This window comes from Somniosus microcephalus, chromosome 23 (genome assembly GCF_052327205.1).
Source record: "Somniosus microcephalus isolate GS21.2 chromosome 23, FLI_Smic_1.0, whole genome shotgun sequence".
Taxonomy (NCBI): Eukaryota; Metazoa; Chordata; class Chondrichthyes; order Squaliformes; family Somniosidae; genus Somniosus; species Somniosus microcephalus.
Window position 1 is genome coordinate 19,670,442 of NC_141009.1, and position 10,261 is coordinate 19,680,702.

The 10,261-nt window shown below is 40.2% G+C and overlaps 1 protein-coding gene across 3 annotated transcripts in view; it reads left to right on the forward strand.

Annotated features, from left to right (window-relative positions):
• traf1 (TNF receptor-associated factor 1) overlaps window positions 1–8,451 on the forward strand; it is a 51,404-nt gene extending 42,953 nt beyond the window's left edge. For all 3 annotated transcript variants that reach the window (XM_085965564.1, XM_085965563.1, XM_085965565.1), the window contains one exon: window positions 1,540–8,451. In XM_085965564.1, the coding sequence (XP_085821690.1) occupies window positions 1,540–1,758 (219 nt within the window). In that variant the 3' untranslated portion in view covers window positions 1,759–8,451. The remainder of the gene's footprint in view (window positions 1–1,539) is intronic.
• Window positions 8,452–10,261: the final 1,810 nt, after the last annotated feature.

Genomic DNA, 10,261 nt, shown 5'->3' on the forward strand with positions numbered 1-10,261 from the left:
AAGGTCGGAAAACCCCAAATTCTCGACACAGGGATTGCGAGATCCTTGTGCGGAGCGTACTTCAGGGACAGCAGCGAACACCTTCACTTCGCTGTTGACCGCAAATTCCGGGCCGATTTGCGTACAGGTAGTCCTGTGTTTTTGTCATTTATGTTCCTTCACCATCCTGGAACAGTTCTGTTTTTCCCTACCCTTTCAATGCCGGATATTTAAAGTGGAATTACCAAATTATTTAGAATCAGCAAATGTGCAATTGGTTTCCATTCCATTCAACAGTGAAGATATTATCCAGTTGCTTTACAGTGATCTGGATTTGATTCCCGCAGACCATTGCATGGTGATCTACCATTGGATATGGAAAATTGTTCGGTGAAACTGTCAATTTTCCATAGCTGTTTATGCCTCTCCCCTTCCCGGCCCCCCCCCCCTAGTCTTTTGGACACACATTGATATTGCTACCGATACTGTGTTGACATGATTGTGATATTCTTTGGGAAGCCTCAGTTTAATGATGTAGTTATGGAAAAGGTCATTGCAGTGGTCCTCATGTATATGCTACTGGTTGTCCTGTTCCCAAGCAAGACATGACTAACTAAAGCTGTTACCTTCAGTAAACTCATTCCATCACAAGAACTGTTCAATAGTGAACTTAGTTATTAGACTCCTAAAGGGGAGCCAGCCTTTATTAAAATTCTTGGTGAGTGGAAAGTCCACTTGCTGTCATGTTCAATTGTATCTAGTAGTGTCCTCCTTGCTAGGCCAACCAGTAGTTACAACACTACAGTTCTGGGTTCTGAAAAGACGGGGAATTCCATTCATAACTGTTGTTCACACTTGAGACTTCCTTGAGGAATTTACCAGTCTCAGTGATGTTACTTCGACGAAGGAACTGAAAATGGGCTAGGGACGGATCCTGTGCCATTGCTCTCAATAAAGAAGCGAAGAGTAGCACCAACGAGACTTTGGAGGTGTCCATAGGCTGGAGAGCCCCAGCCAGCAGCCTCCCAATGTTGCTTTTGCCAGGAGAGGATGAGACATCCCTGCAGCCCCGTCATAGTGGCAGCTCCTTTAATATTTCATCAGGCCATTAGTTCAAGATGATGAGTGGTCCGAGTTGAAACAATGGAATTTGTTTAAGATAAACATTGATGGAGATTAATCATTCTCTCTCCTTACTGCAATGCAGTAATGATACTTTTGTACAAAATCAACTCTGAAGAATAAGAAGTTACTTTTTGTCCTTGCATGTAGTTGTATGAAGATTGTGCTGAGTGGAATATTCATTTTTTTTTGTCAAACTGGATTTTGGAAAGTTTAATGTTTATACAGAATGATCGCATCAAAGTAATGTTGCATGTTCAGCTCTGCATCATCCATAATCCTCAATTCAACTTGATTTAAAATGGTTTCTAAATCTATTCCACGTCCAATACTCAGTCCTATAAGGTTGGGGGTTTGCTAGATTTGTTGCTGATATTTCAAAATGTTTAAAAAAAAGTTATTGATATTAGTGATTTTTTTTATTTTCCCTCTCCGAAGGTCACCTTCATGCTTCTGGACCAGAACAACCGGGAACATTTAATTGATGCCTTTCGTCCAGATGTTAATTCTTCCTCATTTCAAAGGCCAGTGAATGAGATGAATATTGCCAGTGGCTGTCCTATGTTTTTCCCGTTGTCCAAACTTGACTCTCCTAAACAGGCCTACGTGAAAGATGACACCTTGTTCATTAAATGCATTATAGATGCTACCACTTAACTGGGAGGAGGGCTGAAACCCTTCAGAAATTCCTCAATACCTAGATGATGTAGCACGGATTGACAGAATGTTTTCCGATATGTCCATTCACTTGTCCAGGCCAAACTGCTCCTGGTAAGATCTTCATGGTCATATCTGAGGGCGATTAGTTCAATCACGTGATTTTGTGTGTGTGTATAAATATATAATAGCCAATCTTCCACGAGTTCACTCACAGACTGAGGAAGAGTTTGGGCTGTGTGTGTAGCAAGCCCATGTATGGGGTGGTAGGTCAAGGTGGAGGCCAGTGCCAAGGCTTATGGTGAAGAAGGGTGCTGGATGGAGGTTTCACCTGTGTGGATAGTAGGATTGAATATTGGGAAGGAGAGATTTAAAAAAAAATTAAAATAAATAAATGTCAGAGGACACAGATTTAAGATAATTGGCAAAAAAAAACCGGGGGAGATGAGGAGAATAGTTTTTACGCAGTGAGTCGTTATGATCTGGAATGCATTGCCTGGAATAGTATGCACAGTAACTTGCAAAAGAAAATTAAATCTATAGTTAAAAAGGAAAGATTTGCAGGGCTAAGGCGACGGAGCAGGGGAGTGGGATTAATTGGATAGCTCTTTCAGCCAAATGGCCTCCTTCTGTGCTGTATGATTCTATAATTCTATAGTTTGCGTTATCACTGCTTTATTTTATGCTCCTGGAAAATGTCTCCCTGAAATTATGGCAAATACCACAGTACACTTTTGCTTTTTAAAAAAAAAAAGTAGCAAATATAGGAAAATATCCCCGTAAGTACCTGTGTTAATAGTGAGCTGCACGATCTATCCTGCTTTTTACAAGCAACCTCTTGTTAATGGTGCACCAGTATCTGTAAATATTTTCTTCAATTTTGGAGATTAGAAATCAAGATAATTGGATTTCAGAATCCTACATCTGTAAGGCTTGTGTGTTTTCAGCGGTGCTGGAAAGGAAAACTTTTATATTTAACATTACAGGTTCTTGCTGCTTTTGGTGTGAATGTGAAGATTGTTGGAATCTGGGAGACATTCATCACTTTGATTGTCCTCGAGCACTGGCTGATATCTGCTCCTGCCATTGTAATTTGTCCCTCAGCGAATGCACATTGTCTGCTACTAAGCCTGGTTTATTTATTGGCTGTGATTACTGGTTCATAGAGGCCATTTCTGTAAATGGCATGACTTGAGAGAAAGACTAAAGGTGTAAATGTCAATAAGCAAATAATGCTTAAAAGAAATGTCCATTTATTGCAAGAAGGAAATGAAAGTAAATTTAAAAATGAATCACAGATAAAGAAAATACCTATCCACTTAACTTTTCATGAAACTTGCATTAGTCTACATTAATCTGGCCAATATTTATAAGACTTTACCTCAGTGTTTTAATCAGTAGAAGTTATTTGGTGGAAATTTTTGGTGCTTTTCACACACAAGACAGTTTCAATTCATTGGCATCGTGGAATTTTTTAATGTTTTGGTATGGGCCTTGGTGAACATGAGTCCACAACACAATGTATCATTTGATTTAGTTCCCTAGTTCATGGGAATTTGCAAAGGAAATGTAGAAAGTGACTCACTGAGGGTTCTAAGAACATAAGAAATATGAGCAGGAGTAGGCCATATGGCCCCTCGAGCCTGCTCTGCCATTCAATAAGATCATGGCTGATCTTCTACCTCAACTCCACTTTCCCGCCCTATCCCCATATCCCTTGATTCCCTTAGTGTCCAAACATCTCGCGATCTCAGTCTTGAATATACTCAATGACTGACTGATCATTCACCGCCCTCTGGGGTGGAGAATTCCAAAGATTCACAACCCTCTGAGTGAAAACATTTCTCCTCATCTCAGTCCTAAATGGCCGACCTCTTATCCTGAGATTATGACCCCTAGTTCTAGACTCTCCAGCCAGGTGAAACAGCTTCTCAGCATCTACTGTGACGAGCCCTCTATTTGATACGTTTCAATGAGATCACCTCTCATTTTTCTAAACTCCAGCGAATATAGGCCCATTCTGCTCAATCTCTCCTCATAGGACAACCCTCTCATCCCAGGAATCAGTCTAGTGAACCTTCGTTGCACCCCTTCTAAGGCAAGTATATCCTTCCTTGGGTAAGGAGACCAAAACTGCACCAAACAAATAGGTATTAATGTAAATTGAGAAACTGCCACATCCGTACCACTAGGTATAAAACATATACTCAAGGAGTACTTATTTAAAACTAGCCTTTCCTAATGAAGATCATTTAATATGTCTTTATTAAATATAAGTTGAGTTCTTCCGGATGTTTGAAGAAAGATAATCCACTTTTATTGTATTTTTCCTGTACTCTCTTCCCTCCACCCCCGTTTGTTACCAGTTTCCTAGTTTGCTTCTACCATTCTGCTCTTTATATAACACTACTATTAATTGCCCATAAACCAGTGATTATTTGGGCTGGAGCGCCAGTTAACAACAGGACTTAAGTATTGTGGATAGGAAATTTGCGCAGGTGTCAGTCTCTTAATATATTTATTTAACACTTTTGAAGCTGTATTTTGCTCCTCAATAGCTTTTGATTTTGTTTATGCTAAATGTTTAGCTTTTAACACTGCTAAACATTGTTTTTAAAAATGAGACCAAATTTTGCATAATAGTAATGTAGATGGCCTTGCAATTCTGTAGTAGCTGGTCTGAATTTTGTTAGGAGGGCATTTTCTTTTTTAAGAGAGATTTGTTACAGGAAGAACAGTTGAACAAAGTAACTCTGCCTACAGAACAGGACTCGCTCAGTCAATACTAACTATCTTTTTTTTATTCATTCATGGGATGTGGGCATCACTGGCAAGGCCAGCATTTATTTCCCATCCCTAATTGCCCTTGAGAAGGTGGTGGTAAACCGTCCTTCTTGAACCGTTGCAGTCCGTGTGGTGAAGGTGCTCCCACAGTGCTGTTAGGTAGAGTTCCAGGATTTTAACCCAGGGACGATGAAGGAGCGGCGATATATTTCCAAATCAGGATGGTGTGTGACTTGGAGAGGAACTTGGAGGTGATGGTGTTTCCACGCGCCTGCTGCCCTTGTCCTTCTAGGTGGAAGAGGTCGCGGGTTTGGGAGGCGCTGTTGAAGAAGCCTTGGCGAGTTGCTGCAGTGCATCTTGTAGATGGTACACACTGCAGCCACGGTATGCCAGTGGTGGAGGGAGTGAATGTTTAAGGTGGTAGATGGGGTGTAATTTTAAGTTGTGACATACAACCATATAAGCTCACAGCATAGTTTAATTGGATTCACAGTAGGCTTACCTAAGTTTAACTTGCAGCACAGCTAAAAAGGAAGAGTGGGAGGGGGGGGGGGGTTAAATCAGCTAAAACCGCCCAGAAATCTCCCATTCATTCTCCAGCTAATAATTCAATTCTAGTTGAATCCTTAAATGTATCTTTTGTTTTGTCCTGGCTGCCGCTACCTCCACGAGGTGCAGGATGGGCAATGTACTGAATCTAGATGTGTAGTTTACATAGGAACATGGGAACAGGAGTCGGCCATTCAGCCCCGCAAGCCTGTTCCACCATTCAATGAGATCTGTACCTCAATTCCAGTTACCAGTCTGAGAACGTGTCTAAACACACAGCATATCATAAACCTAGCATTTCTTTGTGTTTGTAGCACTGCAGCATGAAACCATCAATCGTGTAAGGTTGCTAGTCTTCAATGTCATTGCGTACCTAGTTTCTATAAAACACATCACCTTGAGATTCAGTATAGCAAACAGCGGTAACTATATTTGCTTGGAATCAACCCACTGGAATAATGCCAACTGTACCTCTACTTGATTTTTGTTTCTGTGCATGAATGAGCTGCATCTGACTGCATTCCTTCTGAACATGCGGAACTCCATAACTAAACGCAAGACAAGTTTGAAGAAATTAATTGACATGTAGAAACTGGAGAAAATAAATAGCCTTACAAGAAATGTGAAGAAAATAACGAGATGCTAGGTGCGGAGCATTCTCTAGTATCGATAATTGTAGGAGCTTCTAGAAACAAAATGTTTGCCCCCTTCATGTATCGCAGTTGTGACTCTGCTTGCACAACATTACTTGTGGGCTTCATCGGTCATAAATTGAATTCCAGAAGGATTGTTTGTCTGATTTCAGAGGACAGAGATTTATATGGAAGTTGTATTGTAAAACATTAAGTGCACTGGTGTTCGAGATGTATTTCAGTGACTTGTTGATTGATGTTGTGAGTCTAGAACGTCACCACTCCACAAAAGCTGCATAAGAAGCCAAAAGACTATTTACTTCAGAGCCATTTCATTCATTCTATGTAAATTTTATTGTTGGCCAGCATGAAATGATTTGTTCCTATATACAGATGGCTTTGCCTATAAATATGGTTACTTCCTGAATTCCCAGACATTGCACAAATGAATATGCATAATTGTTTCTCTAAAAAAAACTTCACCTTGTCTGGTCCATATTGTAGAAGAGGTGACACAAGCGAAGCTTCCCATCCCTACTGCATTTAATATTTTTCTTGATCACCCTGTATATGCTGTAAATATCTGAAAATGTATCTTTAAAAATGGAAGGCAAACCATTTGAGCAGCAGTAGGATAAAGCATGTGTACAATAGCCTGTTGCTCCGTAAAGTTGTATGTTTTAAGTACCTTGTCAATGAATAGCTATTCAGGCACCTGGCCACTCCTTCATACTTAGCAGTCTGATTTTTCAGCTTAGACACAAGTTAAAAGCCTGTAGTATTTTGGGTCAAAACATGGGTATAAATATAGTACAGACATATGTCCTGAGCTTAACTCTGGCTGCTTTATGAAAAGACCCTGTAGTTAGCACTTTTTATTGATGGTGAATACCAGTTATACATTCTTGCCAACACACTAAGAGGGACCTCTAGTGTGCATTCAAGGAAATACATTTATGCACAGGAGTATATTTTGCTGCTGTTAATACATTAGCACATTTGGACATTACATGTCTGTTGTAACAATAGGTACATAATCTAAAGTGAAACTTTCTACTCTGGGTCTAGCTAGTGTAAATTTGAGAGTAAGTACTTAACGGCAAAACCAAGCTTATTTGATGCTAATAGTTTGCTGAATTTCCACACAGTTAATCTATCTGATAGCACTGAAGTTTTGTACTAGTTAAGCATCTGCATTTTAGAATATTTCTACTAAGTTGTGTATATATATAGCATTGGTCACTTTTTTGCTTTTATATTCAACAATCTATACAAGACCTTGGTTAACACCAGTTTCTTTTTTTCATTCTTGGGATGTGGGCATTGCTCACATTTATTGCCCATCCCCAGTTGCCCTAAGAAGGCGGTGGGCCGCCGCCTTGAAACACTGCAGTCTGTGTGGTGAAGGTGCTCCCACAATATTGTTAGGTCGGGAGTTCCAGGATGGCAGTTTGATACAACTGAGTGACTTGCTAGGCCAATTCAGAAGACAGTTAAGAGTCATCCAGTAGAGACACATATAGGCCGGACGGCAAGTTTATTTCCCTAAAGGACATTCGTGAACCCATTTGGGTTTTTACAACAATCCGACAGTTTCATGGTCAATTTTACTGTTTTATTTGCAGATTCTTTTTAAACTGAATTCCAGTTCTCATGAACTCCCATTCTCGGATTATTAATCCAGACCTCTGGATTACTAGTCCAGTAACAACCACTACACTACCATACCCATCCTCTGTGACTGTGACCGTGATGCACTATCCCTCCTCATCCTTCTCGACCTGTCTGTAGCCATTGGACACGGTTGACCACAGCATCCTCCTTCAACGCCTCTCCTCCATCGTCCATGTGACTACCATTGCCAGGTTCCACTCTTGCCTGTCCATTCGTATCCAGAGAATCTCCTGCAATGGTTTCTCTTCCAGCCTCACAACATTACCTTTGGGGTCCCCCAAGGATCTGTCCTTGGTCCCCTCGTACTTCTTATCTACGTGTTGTCCCTCGGCGACATCATCCGAGAACACATTGGGTTCCACAGGCACACTTGACAACACCCAGCTCTACCTCACCACCTCCTCTCTCAACCCCTCCACTGCTTCCGTGAAGCACCTTGAATGTTTTTCTACGATAAAGGCGCTAAATAAATGTAAGTTCTTGTTCGTGTGCCTTTGGGGGAAAAAACAAGTAATTTTGTAAATGCTCAACTTTTATTGAATTGGAGATTACTGTGCTTTTTTTTCAGCTTTTATACTGGTTTATATTAGGAGATACTTTGATATATGCCATTGTTCATATTTTGGTTGTGGTTTATGGGATTTATTTTAAATTTACTTTTTGTACATGTACTAATGATGGAAGAATTGTTATTAGCAACTTCAGCCTTGCTTTAGCATTAGAAAATGTATGAGGTGAGAATGCCAAGAGTTCCTATTATTGAAAAATAACAAATAGTTGCAGAGTTCAGATCTATACTCTTTACTTTTCCCAGGCCTCCTCCAGGTATTTTTTCCCTTCACCTCCTCTCCTGAGGGAAGTGACTTATGCTGGAATACTAATCCATGGGAAGCAGTAGTCCTCTGGACCTTGCTATTCAACTTTTGGGGCATCACATCACAGCCTGCTCCTTAATGTGATGTTCATGTTATTTAAAATATGGATTATTAATCTTTGGCCAATTGTGCCTTTTCTGTTTTATTTTGAACATTAAAGCAATCAACACATTTAATAACTTGGTGTTTCTTCATTTTCATATCTTAATCAACTGTCTGTCTGGAATTGGAAGATGTGCTCATCTTTGTTGGTTCCAAATTCATGCAATCTTCATTGTTCCAACTATTTGTATGGTACTGCATTTCTGCTACAATCTCCCGCCTCTCCCCAATATTCAGTATAATAAAGCTGCTGATGTCATCCGAAAAATACTCGAGTTGGCGGAAATGGGGCCTTTCACAAATTAGTGTTTCTTGGATTGTTACCTGTCCAATTTTTAAAGCGAACGAGAGATATATGATCCAATTCCTGGCATTCCAGATACTTTTTTTGGTGCCCAGACCAAAGGCGTTGCTTCCACGGGCAAGCTCGAGCCTGCTATGAGGCATGACCTTGTGTGCGAAGTAATCTGGGACAGTGGCTCACGGGGTCAACAATTAATCTTTCTGCTGTTGAGGTACACACCTGAAATAATACAGATTACAGCAATAAGCTGGGAAAAAGGTGGCAGAGGTGAGTCCACTGAACTGCCTTTAACATTAAAACCATTTCAGTTTTACATTGGCTGCAATTACACTGCAGCTAAAGAGCAGTACACATGTTGCAAGCTCTTCTTCCAAAAGATGCTGATTCTGTAAAATCAACAGAGTCTGTTGTATTTTATTAATCTAGATGCAAACCACTGAAGTAGTAAAACTTTTGTGAGTTACTTGTTTGGTATTCCTTGTACACAGTGTTTAAATAAATGTGTTTAATCGTTAATGTACCAATTTTTCTCTAAAGGTTAATATTTTTGTATGCCTGATTTAAAAACACTAAAAAAAAAATCTGAAACTAGTGACATTTGTAACCTATGCATTGAAGGAAAGTAAATAATTTGCATTTATAGAATGCCTTTAATGTGCTCAGGAAGTCCCAAAGAGCTACACAGCCAATGAATTACTATTGGAATCACCTGTTTTGTAAACACACACAGCAGAGATGTAACCATGTGCTTGAGGGAGGATTGTTCCAGGAGAACTCCCTGCTCTTCTTTGAAAAAGTGCAATGGGACCTTTTACATCTGCCTGAACAAGACCTCGTTTTAATGTCTCATCTGAAAGATGCCACCTCTGACAATGCAGCACGCCCTCATTACTGCACTGAAGTGTCAGCCTGGATTACAGTATTGGAGTGGGGGCTTGAATCCACTTCTGACTCGGAGATGAGAGTGCTACCAATTGAGTTGGTACGGGCAGCGGGGGCGGAATTGTAGTGCATGAAGGTTGCTATTATTTGAAGAATGACGAAAGGTCCTACAAGGTAGGTAATTTTACTTTCTTTGTCACTCGGGCATCCCTCAAACACAGTAGGATCCATACCAAAATAGTAGTTAGTAGGAGGGAGGACCTAGCTGAGACACTACCACCCCCACTGCCAAAACATAATCTGCCAAAAAAAAGCTTTGTCCTCTGTGTTGGCCAAGTTGAAAAATAATGTCTGGTAAATGTGTTCAGGAATACTCCACATAGCTGTTTACAGACATTGTTGATGGAAATGTAACTAAGAGGAGCACAGAAAGTAGTTGTAGAACAAATAGAATTGTCACAATTATTATACATTTACTGACTTAATGGTAATAATGGAGAGTACACAGCCGCCATTTCCTATGTCATTTCAATCGTTACCCAAGGTTTCCTTTCCATATGACACACATAACTGTCAGGACTGCCTAAGGTCTGAATTTAAGCGAACATAAAAACAAACCCCATCCAATTGATGGAAAGGCAGATAAAAGGAAGGTACAACAGTCTCCTGACCCAAATGAAATATTGAAACCATCTTTAGAG